At 46.3% G+C, this 19,576-nt stretch overlaps 1 protein-coding gene across 3 annotated transcripts in view; it reads left to right on the plus strand.

Annotated features, from left to right (window-relative positions):
• KSR1 (kinase suppressor of ras 1) overlaps positions 1–18,946 on the plus strand; it is a 93,763-nt gene extending 74,817 nt beyond the window's left edge. For all 3 annotated transcript variants that reach the window (XM_006276458.4, XM_059717374.1, XM_059717375.1), the window contains 8 exons: positions 954–1,002; positions 2,139–2,518; positions 4,156–4,252; positions 5,989–6,122; positions 6,850–6,987; positions 7,361–7,496; positions 8,158–8,291; positions 14,736–18,946. In XM_006276458.4, coding sequence (XP_006276520.2) covers positions 954–1,002; positions 2,139–2,518; positions 4,156–4,252; positions 5,989–6,122; positions 6,850–6,987; positions 7,361–7,496; positions 8,158–8,291; positions 14,736–14,814 — 1,147 coding nt within the window. In that variant the 3' untranslated portion in view covers positions 14,815–18,946. The remainder of the gene's footprint in view (positions 1–953; positions 1,003–2,138; positions 2,519–4,155; positions 4,253–5,988; positions 6,123–6,849; positions 6,988–7,360; positions 7,497–8,157; positions 8,292–14,735) is intronic.
• The last annotated feature ends 630 nt before the right edge of the window (positions 18,947–19,576 follow it).

Consider the following 19,576-nt stretch of genomic DNA (forward strand, 5'->3'; position numbering starts at 1 on the left):
CTTTGAAATATGACCTGCACAGGCTGATCTTACTTTTTTTACTGGAAGGACCTAACGTTTTTATCTTGGCAAGTAGAAGAGGCTTCTCGTCTGTAAAGCAGGGTTGGAGCATTGTTGTAGATTCAGCCCAGCACTTGTACCAGTGAAACAAGACTACTTGTGCACTAAGACAACTGCACCAGCTGAATATCTTGTCTTGCCCTTTTTGTAACTTAGGCGCCTGGATAAACTTGCCAACAATTTATATACATGATTCTCAGTAAGTCCTGTGGCTTGGTTTGGTTTTTTGGGGGGTTTTTTTAGAGCCTTCTACGCCTCTAACATCTAGTTGTGCTAATGCTGCTGGTCTCTCATTACTTTCTTGCTACCCGGGGAGCAAGATTGGGAAAGTCCAATGAAATGGAAGCTGTAAGATCTTCCAGTTGACACACTGTGATCTCTCCAGCTCTGAGCAGCCATTCTTTGCAAACTACATAGTATAGAGACCACAGCTGTAGTGGGGCAGACTGGTGTTGGGAAGTCAGTAGCATCCTTGTCAATATTCCATGCTGCACTGTCATTGTAGGTGCATCTACACTAAAAAGATTAGTGCTCTTCTGTCAGCAGCAGCCAGCCATAGTATATCTTGCTGCTAAACCATTAGCTTTCATCATGTCATGAAAAACCATTCAGAGCCTTACTGTTGCTGGTTATGGCTGCAATATCAAGCACTCCACTTTCTAGTGTAGGCAAGGCCTTGGTAATGTTTCATTTGCAAATCTGAAATAGTCTTAAAAAGCTCCTTTGGCTAACTGGGGAACAAAGTCTGCCTCTGGGGTGGGTTGCTACTGGAGATGTGTTGTCTAAATATTCTCTATTCCATATGTGGCTCTAAATGCATGCAGCATTGCAGCTTTCTAGCTTGAGTCAATGCAGTGTCCAAGTTTTAGTGTAAACCTGTCTTTCCTTGATAGTGCTGATGAACAGCCGGAACCAGATGGAGTTGAAGACCATGATGCAGAGGTAGGCTTACAAAGGCAGAAATGTCTCTATTTTTCCCATCCCCTCTCATAGTCACAAATGCCTCGTGGGGGGTTTAATAGCAGTGATCTTGCCTGGAAGATATGGCCATTGGAGAGCAATGCAGTCTAATAAAATTGAGGTCTGTGCCAGGAACGATCTCTAGTAACTCACTGCTTGTGCTGGAACTGTGCAGCTACCCGAGTAGTTTTACTTGGCAGCACTTCATTTCCCTATCTTCTAGTTATGCTCTTTCTAACTGGGCAAAAGAGCTCATTTCTAAATGTACAGGCAGGACCATTTGTTAGCAGTTCCTCAGCTGGAAGTTTTGGGTAAAGATCTCAAGGTGCAGTGATGGAGCTAGTTAAGCACATGCCTCTACCACATATGTAGGTTTAAGATCCTGGACTTGCCATAAACCATCAGATCAGCTCATAGAGATTCCTGCACAGCAGCACCCTCAAGCACGTGCTTAACCTGAAGTGCATGAGCAGTGCCATAGTATTACCAGTCCAGTAAAGTTTGAGTGCTTCAAGTCAGACTTCCTGAAGTGCTCTGCTGTTTGAAAACCCAAGCAGGCTGCTGTATGGGTAGGTGAATACAGGTTTTAATTCAAAGACTGCTGTCTTCAATGGGGGCTCTTCAGTTGCTTTCCCTGTGGGCTTGGGGTCTGGCCCGACATCAGAACCTCATTCCAGGCTCCAGTAGGATGTTGTCATGAACTATATGAAGATTTGGGCTGCCTTCTTCTAAGAACATTACTTTTTTTGCTGCGACTTAGGACCAGATCCTGAGATGTGCTGAACCATACGTATATATGTGGGTGTTAGATTCAGTGGCTCAGCACTGCCTGTGGTTGAACCCTCTGGCTCCAACCAGAAGGGGTGAAATATCTTGAGGCAGGCTGTTCTTCCAGCCTTCCCAACTGGACTCCATCTGCCTGGATAAAGAGTGAAGTTTTTGGGTACTTAGCCAAGTCCAGTCAGTACACATGACCTTTAGAGCATCTCCCATCATTAATCTTTACTGGGGTTTATGTTGGCTTGAGGGAAGCAATTCCACGGGCCTGAGAAGTCCATTTAATGAGCAGCTGGTACATTAGTTCAACAATTATTTTTCCCCTTCCTCCCTGAAAACAGATGGAAGAACAAGAGTTGAATAAATCTGAACCCGAAGATGATGATGATGAGATAGATGACTTGCCGAGCAGGCGGCCACACTGGAAAGGGATGATCTCTCGCAAGGCCAGCCAAACTAGCGTCTACCTGCAGGAGTGGGACATTCCCTTTGAGCAGATTGAGCTGGGGGACCCCATCGGGCAAGGGCGCTGGGGGCAGGTTTACAGGGGCAAGTGGCACGGAGAGGTGGCAATCAGGCTCCTGGAGACGGATGGAAACAATCAGGACCATCTCAAGCTCTTCAAGAAGGAGGTGATGAACTACAGGCAGACCCGGCATGAGAACGTGGTGCTCTTCATGGGAGCTTGCATGCATCCCCCTCATTTAGCAATCATCACCAGGTAAGGACAGCAGTTTCAGCTTCTGCTGCTGTCATGTTCAGATCCCTGGCCTGATAGCAATGGAGACAAGTTGGCTGTCTGCACAGCAGGGCCACCTCCTCTCCTTCCCTTTTGCTTTCAGCAGGCTCTTGTGCAGGGCAGTTTTTTTGTCTTGCGGCAGGGTGTGAGGGAATCTGTAACTACCCAAATTCCAAAGAAACTGCAATTACGTGGCTGGGAATATGCCATTGAGGCAGGTGACGTGAGAGGGGACTCGGCCCACAACATCTGCCTCCTTTAGGAGATCCAATTCTAACTATTTTAATGCTCTCTCTCAAAATTTTGACCGAGTGGTTATTTCAGCACCCTTTCCAGTGCATGTCTCCCTCCCTTCTGGTGGGTTGAGATTTACAGTTTTAATCAGAGTAGTTACAGGAAAACATCATTAAGAGTTGGCAGTGTTTTCCTGGCCTTTTTCCATTACTCATAATTTCTACTCCATTTGCAGTTTGCTGGCCTTGGGACTCGATCACGATAGTACTTCCCAGGGGTGCTTTCTGTGCCAGTACCGCACATAGCTGTCAGACCAATATTACTGGTAAAAACCCAGTCTGCTGCTTTTTCAGCAGCATCAGGATCAACCCTTCAGTGCTTCCCTTTGGTTTGATTGCTCAGGTAGAAGAAAAACTGATACCCTCACTCACACGGAGCAGTAACTTACTATAGAGGTAGCCCTAAGAGCATTAAATTAGGAGGAAAATGCAGTGCAGTCTAGAGAGAACCATTATTTTGGCCATTCCTATTCAGAAAACAAGGCTGCCTATACACATGCTCATTGGCGTTCTAATTAGAACAGGTCGGAGCCGACTCAATCTGCTTTCCAATTAGAATGCTGTAGCATCATGTGCATTAAGCCCCCGTGCATTTTAAAATATGGCCACAAGATACTTTATCTAAACTTCATTCAACGAGGTTTAGTTAAAGTGTCCTGCAGCCATTTTTAAACACGCAGGGGCTTAATGCTTGTGACGATGAGGTGCTTTAATTAGCGGCTGCACTGCCCAGGAACTGCTCTAATTAAATGCTACTCTCCCCCCCCAGCATGTGTTAAGTAGCTGAAGTGTTTAATTTTCATTTTCCTGATGAGAGGAGCAGATGCTTGAAAAAGGAGAACTGTGTTAAGTGGTAGTTGCAGAATATCAGATGAGCCACGGGTTTTGCTTTTTCTGTTTCTTTTCCAAACAGGATTTGAAGAAATGCCAAAATGAAGCAAGAAATGGAAGAAGTTACTCGTGGCCCCCCCCCCCCCCCCCCCCCCATTTCAGCTATTAGTGTGCAATGCATGTATAGTTGTTTAGATGCTCGAAGTCCCAATGTCAACACATGTTGGAAACTGGACTTAACAATTGCTGGAGCAGTGTAAATGGGAATTTGGGTTAGTAAGCTTTAGCGTAAGCGTAAATATTATACTTCTAGACCCCTTAACATGTGCAGAATAGCTTAAGAGGGCTTTAGTGTACCACGAGCTTTCCAGAAACTGTTTCTCACATCCTGGGAGTGAGCAGGAATTCTGGTCCCATTAGGGACGGGACTAACAACACTCCCAGGTTTTCCTCTCACAAGGATTGTCTCTTTCTTTCTTTTTCCCTCTCCCTTAGCTTTTGCAAAGGAAGGACACTTCACTCGTTCGTAAGGGATCCCAAGATATCCCTGGATATTAATAAAACCCGGCAGATCGCACAGGAGATCATAAAGGTAAGCGTGTTCTCCAGGCAAACACAAGCAACATCTTTCGTATGAGAAGCTTTTTATTAATTGCATCATTAAGAGCAAACTAAATTGGAGGAACTCTTACAAAGAGATGGAATTTTACTGCCCGCACTGCAGGCCTGGCTTACCTGAAAAGTCACTGGTGTCGCAATCCCTTTGAGCAAAGATGTGACAGTCCATTTATTCTAGGCCTTCTCTACTTTTAGGATTCAGCCTTAATTGACCAACCACAAGAATAGTTACCCTACAAGAAGCAATGCAAGCTGCTGTTTTGAGGGGAGCAGGTCCTCAGTGGTGCAGGTTATCACAGCTCCACTGAAGGCAGATGTTAAGGGGGCTGGGATGACACTACTAACTAGGAATCTACCCCACAGATCTCTTATCCCTGTACCCTAAACATCTGTAATAGGGTGGTTATGCCAGAGCCTGCAGATGGGTAATATCCCTGGGCAGATGAAACTTATGGTAAGAACCCTGCTACCATAAGAGAAAGAAGCCTAATGTCACAATGCTCCCTCATTTGCTTCTGCAAGTGCTTGCCTGTTATCAAATCCTGCTCTAGATTTACTCCAATTACAGGCTTTTATTTTGAGAGCAGTGCTGCCAGGCATGCCAGCCCTTTCCCTACTGCTTTGAATGCAAAAGAAAGGAGCCAGTGTTATGTTTCCTGTCTTATCTGGGCTTCACCTCACTGATGAAAACTGAACTAATCTCAATCCCTGATATGCATGAGTTAATATTTGCAAGCTAGGCCCTCTGCCTGGGCTCTGTTTGGCTCCCTTGGTGTAGTCGGTTCCTTGGGATTGTGCACAAACTTCCTGGTTGCTTTAGTTCACACATGGAGTTGTCATTTAGGCAGAAAATGGGTCTTTTGGGCAGGAAGAACTCTTTCCGCTGAGCAGGAAGCTTGCGCTGTAAGTGCATTTGGATTTCTCTTGGATCAGAGGCAACCCCACTCCTGAAGAGGTCTCGAGGCTCAGAGCTGGGACTTGGGCAGGCTGCTGTTCTCTTCTTCACTGTCAGACTGGAAAGTAACTTTGAGGTGGTCATTCATTAACTTGCTCATTGTGACTGCGAATGCGGACATCCAGCCCTGCTTATAGAATGGCTGGGCCACGTGCCGAGGGTGCTGAACTTGGCTGCATTCGGCACTACTCGGTGTGTGCTGGTGCTTGATCAGTGCTATCTTAGGCCTTTCCCTTTGCTCATTTCTCCATCCCTTTCTTGCATCTTCCACTGTGCATATCTCTTCCACACCTGCTTCCCCATCCTAGCTGCTGCAACAGTCAGCAGCGAAGCAATAGCCACTGCTTATTTGATCACCCCTGTGAGGAGTGAAGAATGGGAGTTCTCACCTGTGAGCTGTTTCAGGCCTTCTGTCTGCAGACTTGGGGTTTGCCATCATTCTGGCTCTATTCTGAAGTCTTCCTCTTGCACCAGTTTTGGCAGATGCATGAAGTAGGCTGGATTGCAGCCCATACTAAATGCTGTTGAAGCCAAAGAGGAAAGTACTACTCTGCTTCCTGAAGCATTTGGTTTGTTGGCTTTGCTGCCAGTGTCAGCCTGCCTCTAGGAAAGCAGCTCGCTGGCAACTCTTCTCTAACACAGGCTGGATAACAGTGATGCATTAAAGGCAAATACATTTAAGATGCTGACGTACAACAGGGCAGCGTGCAAAAAGAGGCCACCTTAGGTGATGATTACCTTTAACTATTTTATAGGGCATGGGCTATCTTCATGCAAAGGGGATTGTGCACAAAGATCTGAAGTCCAAGAATGTTTTCTATGAAAATGGAAAAGTTGTGATCACAGATTTTGGCCTGTTTGGGATTTCAGGTGTGGTCCAGGAAGGAAGGTAAGTTAATAAACTGTTCAGTCCATTTTCCAGTGAGATGCAGTGAACAGCTGGATAGGGGGCACGTTCCATTTTCAGTTGGTATCAGTGGAAAGTAACTATTGGCTTCAGGCACAGGGGACTGAGAATTAAGCTGAGGCCTTATACCTAATGGCATAACAAAAAAACAGTGCCATGGGGATGCATTCTGGCAATGTAGTCATTTTAACAACAGATGGAAATGCTCTTCACCCCCGTTGCACAAAGACTTCCATGAACGTGCAGACTTTGCTTAAGGGCAGCAGGCCAATCCTGCTTCTGCTCCCTAGCACTGAGAGATGTTGTGGAGGAGGAATCGAGGACATGGCCAGAATTCACTGCACTACATCTTTTCCTTGCTTCTTTGGATCTGTCAGGCCGCCTGGCTTATGCTGTATAAAATGGGCCTGACGCAGGGTGGAATAGGGGCTGAGCAGGTCCTTGCATAGCCTCAGAGAACAGAAAGCAAAGAGGGCTTTCCAAAGACTGGAAAGGAGCAACTGAATTAGGCCCAATATGGAGATTTGGGAGAATCCTTAAAGTTAATTAACCACGCAAGGAAATTTTAAACCATTAAAAAAACAAATGCACAAAAAAAGAAAAAACTGTGATCAGCTTTTTCCAAGTTGCTGTAGGCTCTGTTCAGTCGAATGCACTGTGTTCAGCTGCAGCACGAGAGCACTTAACTAATCTTGCTTCCTCTCCTTAGATACAGACGAGAGAATGAACTGAAGCTGCCCCATGACTGGTTGTGCTATCTGGCCCCTGAGATAGTTCGCGAGATGGCTCCTGGGAAGGATGAAGACAAGCTGCCCTTCTCCAAAGCTGCGGATGTCTATGCTTTTGGGTAGGAGCCATATCTTAGGAGTAGTAACCTGCTAGATTATCCAAGGTCTCCAAGAAAAGAATAGTTGATCCGACAGGTGTTGGGATGGGACTGGTAGCCCAGGAAGATGAATAGTTATGGGCTTTCCATCCGTGCTGCAGGATCCTTTGTTACAGAGCATACAGGCGCAAGGTAGCTGCCAGAAGAGAAGGGATGGCCTTGGAGTCGAGGCCAGCATGGGGAGGTGAGAGATCTGTGTCTCTTATCCTGTATGGTTGAGGAAATCCAAGGCACAGGCCAGCAGGGGATCTGCCCACCTGTAGAAGTGAGGATGACCGTGCTTAGCTTCCTCCCAAGAGTGGGGTGAGGCTGAACATCTTCATTGACTTTTCAGGACTGTGTGGTACGAGCTCCAGGCCCGAGACTGGCCGTTCGAGAGCCAGCCTGCCGAGGCCCTCATCTGGCAAATCGGGAGTGGCGAAGGCGTGAAGCAAGTCCTGGCTACAATTAGTCTGGGCAAAGAAGTCAGCGTAAGTGAAGTCTGCAGTGATCTCTGGCCCACTGCTGTGCAGAGTCGACCGCCAGTCTGGCGCAGGGAAGGATGCTTAACACTTCAGCTAAATGCACTTTTTTTTAGCTAGGGAGCAGGGAACGGGAGAAGGATGGTCCCAATTCAGCCCTTGGTCACCAGCCCTTCAGGACAGAGTCCATTAGCCAGACACCAGTTATCTGAACCAGTTGTTTCAGTGCAGTCTTTGCCTCCAAGCTGCATGGAGCAGCGGTGGGGGGACCTGCAGGGGACTTGGTACCCCATCCACCTGTTGGGAAAGCATTTCACACTAGCCTCCAGAGGTCCACAGGCAGAACTTGGTTTGGGATCTGTGCAGGACATGGTGGGGGAGAGAGGCGTGGGACACAAGGGGGGCACTTCCACCTACTGTGCAGGCACCCACTCTTGGTTAAAAGCAAGGCTCTGAGGTACAAAAGCAGATGGCAGTCAGGAGAGGGTACCCTGGAGTTTGGGCACCCCGCTTGCAAGGACAGGGCTTTCCAAAGCTGCCGAACACCTGCTAAGCATGGCACGTGTGAAGTGTCTCAAGCTGGTCACCTAAACAATGGAAACCCTCAGAGTTGCAGGTCAGGCAGTCTGTTGCAATTGCAGAGAATGACACCTGGACATGTCCTCCCCAGGAAATCCTCTCGGCGTGCTGGGCTTTTGACTTGGGCGAGAGACCCAGCTTTACTCTCCTCATGGATATGCTTGAAAAACTGCCAAAACTGAACAGGCGGCTGTCACATCCGGGACACTTCTGGAAATCAGCAGAGTGAGTATCCACCGTTGCTTGGGGTGTCTGTCCCCCTTTCAGTCACTCAGGGAGAGCGATTAGAAGAGGTAATGCATCCTGGGGAAAATGTCAGGACTACTTTGAGATAAAAAGAGTTGCTTCATCTTGATATGAAACAAAGCATAGGTGTTATGTAAGTGTTGACAGTGGGGGGGCACAACTCCGCACCACCCTTCCTGCTGCTGCCTGGTGCTGGCTCCAGCTGGGCTGCAGCCCTCTGCCCCACTGATGCAGAAATCTGGAGGGGCATGTCGCCTATGCTTTGGAGAGGGAAATTTGAGCTCCAGGCCCAAACCTGCTCATTCCCACAACTGGAGTTTCAGCTCTGGCTGTAGTAGAAGTGCATTAAAGGATCCATAACGAATTCCAGAACTAAAGAGCCACTCCTATTTCAAGAATGAGTATATACAGCGGGGGTTAAGCAGCTACTCAGGTGCCAGGGTCCTCTCAAACCAGAGCGCGCTTGCAGAATACTTCACTCATCTTCATGAGCTGAACCTCTAATTTTTTTTCTGTTTTCTCTCTTTTCCTCCCCAATGGTTCAATCATCCTCACCCATCTCTTAATTGTTTGCAACCCTCCTCTGGCACCTTGCCATAACTCCTTGAATGCTGCTGTTTGTGTTGCAATCGTGGCACTTCCTGATGTTTCTTTTCTTGAACGGTTCATCACTGTTGCATCTAACCTGACACTGAACGCTTCGGATCTTTTGCAATGCTCTGAAATGCAAATGCTTCCTCCAAGACCCTGGCATCACTACTATACAAAAGGACTCTACAATCAGAGATTGAACATTTACTGTCCCTTCATTGATAAATAGCGCTTGCCCTGTATTCTCCTTTTGCATCCATCTGCTCCGTGCCTAAAGCACTCTGAACCTTTTCTCCCTGTCCCGTTCCAATAACTGTTTTAAAGAAATCTGTGTTTGTTAGAGAATTGGCATGAAAAGTAGCACCAGTCAGTCACAATTCAGTGGCATGGTACTAAAAAGGCAGAGTATCTGCTTGTACTTGAACACTCCAGAAGCAACAGTGGAGTGATTTCAAGAGCAAGCTTTAGCCCTGGTCCACCCTGCCATTGGGTGAAATTAGGCTCTTTGTGTTTAATCACAACATTGCAAATGTTGGGTCTTTTAGAATGGTTGAAGCTTACACTAAGGCTTGCTCACATCCTTGTGTGTTGTGCTGCTGTGTTTTTGTGCTTCGGTCAGCATTGCTTTTTTCTGATTCCAAAAAATGCTTAAACCCGCCTTTCATCTAGGGAGCAGGGCAAGCTTGTAAGCGACAGGCCAGTTCCTGTTTTCTGCATCCCAGTGAAGTTGGTGGGAATTCAGTTACAAGATTAGGCCTGTCCTTCCAATAGAGATGAATGGGCGCTTGGCAGATTGTACTCAAGGAGATCATACGAAACAGAAACAACCTTGCACTGGCCTTCAAAGCACATACTGGTCAATATGAATGGTACTATCTTTAAGCTGTAAAGCATAAAAATCAATAGTTTTTTCTCCTTTGGGATTTTGGCCAAGATATTTAAAGTTATTTGAGCACTCGAAGTTGTAGGAACATGCATGCTTTTGAAAATTGTCACAAGGGACCTACCTAACGCTCATTTGGTTTCTAAGACGATCAACGTCCTCTAATAGGAAGCAGGAAGGGCATAAACCCTTAACTACAATTCTGTAATTCTACGACAGTTGTCTGCAATAGCAACCCTGCAGCCGGGAGATCCCTCCAGCCCCATGTTCCCCGAGCTGCCCCAGCCCTTTTTCAAGGGACTGTTTGGAGAAGGCTGTGTAGACCCCAAGCCCTTTTTGACTGGGCAGAAGTGGTAACACCTAGTTCAGGATGCAGTTGCCCACAAATCATGGGGAGAGGGCTGTGTTCGCCTCCTTACTCTACCTAACTCCTTGAATCACTTCAGAAGAACATTCAACCGCAGCTAGCCTCTGCTTGATCCTAACCTGTCGCCCAGAGGTAAAAGGCTTTACCGATCTGCTTACCATTCCCCCTCCCTTAATTTTGCATAAAGGATTTACCTGTATACTACATTTGCAGCACTGAGTTTGCTGAGCTGCTTCTCGAGTTTGCTAGACTAGTGACCATCTGGGAAGCCTCCTCTCTTTGCTGTAGATAATTACAGCAAAAAAGAGCACAGTATTCAACCAGGCCTCAGTGCTTCTGTCTAGTGCCTTGTTTTTCCACACGGTAAAGGATGTGGGAGATCACTGCCACCTTGAATGGTCATGAACAATATGGCCCCTTTTCACTAAGCCAGCACTTTCTAGAAGCATCAAAGTGGTCATTTGTAGCTTCCCTGTAGGGAAGCTGACTCAAATAGCTCTTCCATAATAGCTGTGCTGGACTGGCTTGGGCTATTCATGCAGGAAAATATGTTAAAACAACAAGCTCTCCCAACTGTAAAGCTGATCCAGTAAGACACATCTCCTCTTAAATCTTAACAACTTGCATATTCTCTGGATGGTTACAACCACAATGACATATGGGGAAAGCCAGATGATTCTGGAATAGTTGCTATATTTCCCAAACAAGTTTATGACTCTGAAATAAAAGCACTTTTATTCTGTATTAGGGTCTGGATATGACCCTAATACAGAATAAAAGCTCCCTTGTACGCTTTCAAGCTGAAACACTTGAGTGTCAATAGTAATTGATGCTTGGATCTGAATTAGCGCCCCCTGAAACCAACGGGAGCTCCTAGCTGTTGTTTCATGCACTCAGACTGAGACAGAACACTAAAATCTTGTTTAATTTTGGTATTAGCTTTACTGTGTATAATTCTTAAGGGCTTGCTTCTGGTGACTGCAAACTAACTCTTATTGTGTCTTTTCCTCCATATTTCTTTATAGGTTGTAGCTACTGATGCAATAACTGGGTCTGCCTTGCATGCTTCCATGTGTTGTATTCTAATCGGCAACTTGGACAATCACCTCTCACTTAAAGGCAAAACAAATCACACCAAATTTAACCTTGGGACATAACCAACACTCCATGAGTTCCTCTTTCCTGCCTTTCCTCTTGGTGTGGGCTGTTGGCTTGAATAACAACTCCTGTCTGCAAGAAAAAATTGCTATCTAACATGGCCATCTGTGTTCATTTCTGAAGCATTTCAACAGGCTGTAACTTCTTCCTTGAAATGGTCTTGCAGTTACTGTCTAACTCCTACTACCTATGTACTAGCAGGTGTAACCAAGACGAACAGCACTCTGTGCTTGGACCTCCTTGTCATTTTGTTGTTGCTTGAATGGTTTCTGGTTGTGCACATCCTGTACATGTCACCCAGCAAAGTGCCTGGGCTCCAAACTTCTGTGGAGTCTTAGGTTGCCCCTCAAACAATTGTGTGTAGTGTTTTTGTATTGGGTACATTTTCATGGGCCCAAAACAATCAGGAACCTAATTCATATAGCAAGTCAAGGGAGGTGCCAAGCTGTAAATCCGGAGCGGGGAAAAAATAAACCCAAGTTCCCAGAAGCAACTGGGGCTAGAGCCAATTTGGTCTGAAGTCAGTTCCAGTTTTGTCATCAACTGGAATGGAAACTGGATGAGACTGAGTCCCAGCTGCATGGAGAGGCCTGGAAGACTGTAGGACAGAAGGTAGCATGCAAGTTACCAGCTGCCCTGTTGGTGCTGAGAAGCAGTAGAGCCCTTGGCCAAGCAAGTCTAACCCTGGCCCCTGGGTGCTTAGCCTCCATGCTCTCCCATCCTGTTCTCAATAACTCATGCATGGGTCAGAAGCAGGAAGGAGAGAGGAGATTCCCTTGTGGTCCCCACCAGCTCAGGAACGATCCAGCTCCTGAAGTTTTCTCAGTTGCTTTGTTAGTTAGGGTCCCTGTTTAGTACTCTCTGGAAGTCCTACTGACTTCAATGTAGGCATGTTGCAGAACCAGGGCTGGCACAAGTGGACTTTTATTTATTTTTAAATTAATGTTTTAACTTACTGATTAAGACTTTATTTGGGGGCAGAATGAAACGAGTCACTGCTAGATCAGTGTGTGGTAGTTTTCAGTGAAAACACACCAGAAGGCTTCCTTTTCCTTGAGGATGTTGTGTCACACTTCCAGGCAGCCAGGTGCCTATGTATAGTGCTTTCCTTATAACATTTCACAGGTTCATGGTCTCTGCCTTTTATGTAAACTGAATGGGGGCATTTTGTAAATATGAATCTTTTACAGTAATCCTAACTCACCCTTTCTGAAGGACAGGGTAAAAGATCTTTGTGTGCTCGCTCCAGTCTGTAAGGTGAAGTGTGTGGGTGTGCTGTGTTGTGCATGAGTTATTTATTTTTTCAAACAAAGTCCCTACACCTTGCAGAGTTCTCCCTTTCCCTGACTTAAGCATTGTTTTCTACCTTTCTAAGATCAGGAAAATCAGTTGTTTTTCTCCCTCCCTGATCAATAGATTAGTTTAATTCTCTTATTTCCATGGGGTTGGGAAAGAAAAGCCATAGCTTTTTGAGAGGGGTCAGATTTTGAAGGGCAGCAAAGCATCTACATATAAGGGCATGTCCAGACAAGTGTGGACATTTGTTTCCCTGGGGCCAAGTAGCAGTGCCATACCTTGTGCCACAGCTGCTTGCTCCTGGGGAATACCTGTACCATGCATGCTGTGGTGCGCACCTAGATGGGGCAGCAGGGACCTGCAGCTGCAGCAAGAAGCCTGGCCAGCAGTTGGTGTGTGGCTTTGGCAAGCCATGCTCCGGTTTTGGGCGGTACACACTGCTGTCACGTGCACTGCCCCATTTTTCAGCATGGGTGTGTTTGACCCTAGGACCTCCCTGAGTCAAACCTCCTCTCGCCCCCACCAAGGATGATGGTGTCGTTGTGGACGCAGTCTTTCTAGACTTTAAGAAGGCCTTTGACACTGTCTCTCACCCCATCCTCATCAATAAATTAAGCAACTGTGACTGATGCCTGCGCAGTTGGATGGGTAAAAAATTTGATGGGGCGCACCCAGAAAGTAGTGGTGGACGGGTTGTACTCAACCTGGCGAGATGTGAGCAGTGGGGTACCCCAGGGGTCAGTCCTCAGGCCCGCACTGTTTAACATCTTCATCAGCGACTTGGACGAGGGGGTGGAAAGCACACTGTCCAAATTTGCTGATGACACTAAGATGTGGGGCAAGGTGGACACACTTGAAGGGAGAGAGAAGCTGTAACTAGATTTAGACAGACTACAAAAGTGCACAGACAAGAATAGGATGGGGTTCAACGCAGACAAATGCTGGGTGCTACACCTTAAGAGAAGGAATCCACAGCACACATACAGGCTGGGGAGTTCCCTTGAAAGCACAGAGGCGGAAAGGGATCTTGGAGTCATTACTGACTCCAAGATGAACATGAGCCGCCAATGCCAGACCGCAGCCAGCAAGGCCAGCCAGACCTTGTCATGCATCCAAAGGTGCATCTCAAGCCGGTCCAGAGAGGTGAGACTCCCTCTCTGTGCGACTTTGGTCAGGCCGCAGTTGGAGCACTGCGTCCAGTACTGAGTGACGCACTTCAAAGGGATGTGGCCAGCCTGGAGAGGGTTCAGAGGAGGGCCACCCGCTTGGGGAGAAGGCAGCAAGACAGGCCCTACGAGGAGAGACTGAAGGACCTGAACCTGTTCAGCCTCAGCAAGAGCAGGCTGAGGGGGGACCTGGTGGCTGCCTACAAGCTCATCAAGGGAGATCAACAGCAAATAGGCAGAGCCCTTTTCTCCCCAGCACCACCTGGGGTGACGAGGAACAATGGTAATAAGCTGATGGAGAATAGGTTTAGGTTAGAGATCAGAAGGCAATATTTTAGTTAGGGTGGCCAAAATCTGGAACCAACTTCCCAGGGAAGTGGTCCTTGCCCCTACCTTGGGCAAATTCAATAGGAGGTTGGATGATCACCTGTCCGAGGTCTTGTGAACCCAGAATTCACTCCTGCCTGTGGCAGGGGCTCAGGCGAGATGATCTGTTCAGGTCCCTCCTGACCCTAGCTACTATGAAACTGTAAGCTGCAGGCTAGCAGTGTGGGGAATGCGTGCATGTGCAGTGTGTGGCTCCACATGTGGGCCTGCAGTGCCACATACTGCACATCTGCACTCGGCTGGATGTGGCCCGAGTGGGCATTTAACACCTATTTTGTGCTTTTTTTTTTAAAAAAAATACTTGCCTTAATTTTTTTTTTCTGGCATTTCTCCACTCCGAAGCAGAACAGACTTGAGCTGGCTGCACCCTACCTTGCAGACTGTGGGAGACAGGACTTTGGCTAAATCCTGTTAACAAGGCTCAGTATTGCTTGTTTAAACCTCTTTTGCTGAATGACCTTGCATTGTGTGCGATTGCTGGGTCTAACCCATTATGTTTCCTTTATAGGACTCTATAATAATGTAAGGCAAATCAAAAGTAATTTTCTCTCCCTCTCCTTCCCCACTCTTTCCAGCATTAACAGTAGCAAAGTTGTCCTCCGTTTTGAAAGATTTGGCTTGGGAATCCTGGAACCAAGTAATCAAAAGATATAGCATGGTGTGTTGTTGTCTCGTTGAGTGTTGTCTGCCTGCTTACACAACCCGTCAGAAACCTTCATGGCCTCATCTGAACCATGGAACTCATGCAGCCACCCGGGAATGCCACGCAACCATCCATTCAAACTGCTGGGTGCAATCCGAATTCTGCCTAAGCACCAATGGTTATTTAGAAACGTTGACAGAAGTGGGTGAAACTCTTTTTATGTTTAAAAAAAAAAAAAAGTGTTAAACTGTTGTTTGAAGTGTGAGCATTCAAACATCACTGAAAAAGAACTAGTTCTTGCTGCATCTGTGGACTAGCTCAGGGCAAACTTTTGCCCTCCAAGCATGCACACAGTTTCTGCTGAAGCCAATGGAAGTTGCTTGCGTGAGAGAGAGTCTAATGCAAGTGGTTTAAACAAGATGGTCCCCAGAATCTTTCCCCAAACCAATTGCTAAAACAGAACCATGAGCATTTCCTCAGTCTGATAACATCTGCACTGCGGTTTACTTGAGCTAGGAGCTGACCTCCTGCTGAGGTTTTCCACAGTATCATCCAAACTTTGGGCTAGTTCCAACCTCAATTACTCTTGCAAATCTGGACTTGGTTCTCATTCCTGGACCACACTCAGTTCAGGTCTAAAACAGAACAGAATCCTGAATAGCGATGAGAGCAAACCCTCTTTCTCAAAGACGCTGTCTTCATGGGAAGGGAGGATTTTCAAGAATGGCCTCCTGGTAGTAGGTATCCATTTCCCAGTGAAAGCCAGTGCCACTCGAGTTTCCAAATCTTTCCATGGTCCACTAGGATTTCACCCTTCCTTCATGAATGTAATTTCTCAGTAATTGGTTGCCATCTGCACTCTGTCGTTGCACTCGTGGGAGTTGAGGTCTCCATTTACAGTGCAAGACAATGTGTCCTCACAGTACCTCTGGGCCTTATTCTGGGCTTTCTTGCACTGGTGTAATTGGGAGCATTTACTCTGATTTTCTAAGTGCGTAATTGCTGCCAGCAGGGGAAAGAATAGCAGAACCACATCTGTACTGTTTACTACAAGTTGAGGGGCAACAGCACTAGAGACTGCTATCCACACCACAATGCAGCGGGGTCTATAAAAGCCCTGCTCCTGACAGCAGCATGGGGACGCTGATACATGAGACACTCTGGGTGCTTTAATTACAGTGGCTCTTGGAGCCCATCTAATTAAAGCACCACCCCCAGCACATGCATGAACACCCTCCATGGCTATAGAGCTAGTTGAGGAGGTGAAGGCAACAGAACAGAGGAAACCATCCATTCACTTATTCTGGGGCTGAAGTTCACTCCCCTACATGAGGTTAACCTGGCTACTACGAAAGTCCCATGTGAGGCTGGATGTGAGGCAACTTGCACAGAGACATCAATTCCTTCTTTTCTGGGGTTTCAGAATTAGCAAAATCCAGTCCTGTAAATGAGGGATGCGATGCATGAGATGCAGTGCTACATAGTTCTTGCCTCCTAACCACAGCTCCACTTTCAGTTTCAGCACATTTTTCCCTCACTTTTTAACCAAACCAAGCCCAAAAGACAATTGCCTCACTTATTTTTCGTGACAAGCAGGTTATGCAGAGCACGGAGGAAAACTACCTGCATCTTTTTTGCTGGGCCCCAGCCTGACTCGGGGGCTAGAGCAACTGATCTTTTTTAAGCAATGTGTATTTTGCACGGAAACCAGAAGTGACACAACTTTTATTCAGGAAGAAGAGTTGCATCTTGCACCTCCTGAGCAGCTATGTCCCTTACTGTTAACCTAAACCTGAACACCTAAAATACCTGGCTTTGTTCAGGGCTAGTACAGCTGAATCACTCCCCTTGCAAGCTGAACTGCAGATGTCGCACAGGCGAGGTGCAGATGCAGCCAAGCTCTTTTGTGACACCTTGCAAAATAGCCCAGACTGCCCAAACTTCACATGGGTAGGCTGACTGTACAGCTGAAAAGAGTGCAAACTAGCCAGGGAGAGAGGTTTGCACAATGCAGGGCAGGTCAGTAAAATAACTATGCTTCTACGTAATGATAAATCACCATGTATGAGTCTTGTCTGCAGGTTATGTAACTACATAGGACAGAACCAGTCAGGGGCTCCCTGCCACCCCATCAGATGCACAGCAGATGCTTCATTACACATTCATTCCAGCAGCGGCAAGCTGAGCAAGTGCTGCTTGGTACTGACACTTGAAGGAAACAAACCCTTGGGGAAAGAAATCCTAGTCCTGCCAAAGCTGAGGAGGGTTTTCTGGGGAACCTCAGTGGGACAAGGATTTGGATGCACAAGAAGCCCTAAGGCTGCTGTTTCCATGGTTAGCAGCAGCTGCGTCTCCACAGACATCTCACCACTTCTCAACTGTCGCATGCTTATACCACCCACCTGCCCCTTCCAAACCATTTGTGGAGCAGAGAAAATGGGGTTTGCAACACCCCAGGGGTGGGTGTGTGGGAGAGGCAGGGTTTTCACTAGTGGGGATGGCAGACACAGCTGGAACCCACATAGGAATATCCATTCCCCAGTTCTAGCACGCTCAGTAAGATGGTGCAAAGGGTTTCTGAGTGTGGTGTTCAATGCACTGTAACAAATGGAGGCCAAAGATAACACTTGTTCTTTCTGTGGCAAATAAAGTGCTTTTAACTCGTCTTGAATGTGAACAAAGAACAGTGGGTTGCATGGTAGGAGCCAGGTCTGGCACTGAGGTACTCTTTCACCTTCCTCCCCTGAACCTATCTGTACGCGGAGCAAGTGATCTCCACCATCTAGCTACTGTTAATATCAACTCTAAAGAAAGGTCAAGTGATAGCATCAGGTTTAAGCAGAATCTCATTGCAAGAGGTGATGCTTACATATGGTTGACACAACATGGGCCTGGAGTTGGAAGGCAGTGCTTCAGTGCATCTCAAAATTACCTTCAGCAGATTTAAGGCTGATGAGACAAAACCTCCATTGGCTTCAACATGAGTTTTGCCCGAGCACAGTAATGTTCTTTGTGAGTGAGAACTGTTTAATTCACCTTGAGCTCTGAAATGTCAGTCTTTCAGGTGACTGAGTTTGACTGTGGCAGCAGTAGCCTCGGTGTACTCACTGCAATTCATTTCTGCAAGTTGCATGGGTTAAAATTGGACCCTGAAGCTAAGGTGCCCAAACCTTCTCCATGTGGGAACACACCTTAGCAAGGAAGTAGGGAAGGAGTCCCAGAGACTCTTTCTTCATATCATAAATCACCATTCACAGTCTTGCAAAGCATCCCTGGCTTCCCTTCACCACCAGCTGTCATTTCTGGCAACACGCTAGGATCATGCAAGGGAAAGAAAAATAGGGGTGTTGGGGGGGAAAGGTTGCCAATCTTCTAACAAAATCATCAGCTGAAAAGAGATAAAGCTAGCACCACATGATCAGTCAGCTTGGCACACCACTTTGATGCCCACTGTCCTAAATAATTCATGCAGTTTGGAAGTACCCTGTACAAAGACCTGTGGCCTGTTCACGTGTCAGCACAACACCCACCCTGATTTCCATGGGAATGGCTGCTTTAAAAACCCAGTGTCCCAACACACTATGGAGCCAGATTTTGATGTCTGTACTCAAATTGTGTAGCACATTACTCTGACTACAATATGCTAAGTATTGCTCTGGAATAGTTACACTGGGGTGGAAAGGATTGGGCCTTTACTTTCCTTAGACATGTTATGAACTGATTGGAGCCATTACACTGCATTGTTTGATGGTCATTTGCTCGATTTCTTGTGGTGATGTAAGGGAGTGAATCGCACTGTAAGTCTGTATCATTTTAGACTTGTAAATGTGAAGCTGGCTGTACAATACCGCTACAATAACTACGACTTCAGTAGTGTATGTAAATGGAGTCTGTAATATGGTGAAAACACGTTTTCTTTTCAAATGTGATGTAAACTTTGTACAGTAAAAACAAATTTTTTTTATATTTTCTATCAACCTGAGTGTCTTCCAGAATTGCTATTAAATTAATGAAAATGGTTAGTATTAACAAAGGGGTCTGTATTAGTTTATGCAACTGGCAAAAAAAGTGCACTCTGCTAATGAAATTCTAGATATTTAGAATTCTTTTTGGTGAATAAATCTCTGCTCTGGACAAGACAAAGTGTCATGGAATTGTGGTTTTTGTATGTCCAACGTGTGTGCATGTGTACACACACACACACACACACACACACACACACACAAAGTCAATCCAGCTCTAGGATACAAGCAGATTTCCATGTAGACTGAATACTTCCATTGTATCCCAAGCTAGGGTTGTAAACGCTGGCTCTATTCCAGAGAGTTTCATAAGACAACACAATAACCATAATGAATCATTATGTCAAGAAGGCAAATGCACATTACTATTAAATTTTAAAAACCCACTGGACTACTATATAAATCAGATTCATCATTTAATATTTATTTTAATGAATGCCATACCATTTATCTTCTGGGCGACTCTCAGCAGTCTCCTGGAGATTTATATCCAATTCCTGGAGACTCCAGGGCAATTCTGGAGGGTTGGCAACCCTATCCCAAGCATTTCAGTGCATGGAGCATCATATACCTTATTTATATTACAGTAATACCTAGATCCAGAACATGTTTGTGACAGGTACTGAACAAATTTATAGGAGATTGTGTTGACCCTGAAGTATTTACAACCAAAACAGACAAGACTGAGTGCATCTACGTGATATGCTTAATGCGCAGTAGCCAAATAACACTGCGCAGTAGCGTGCCAGGC

This window comes from Alligator mississippiensis, chromosome 14 (genome assembly GCF_030867095.1).
Source record: "Alligator mississippiensis isolate rAllMis1 chromosome 14, rAllMis1, whole genome shotgun sequence".
NCBI classification, from domain to species: domain Eukaryota; kingdom Metazoa; phylum Chordata; order Crocodylia; family Alligatoridae; genus Alligator; species Alligator mississippiensis.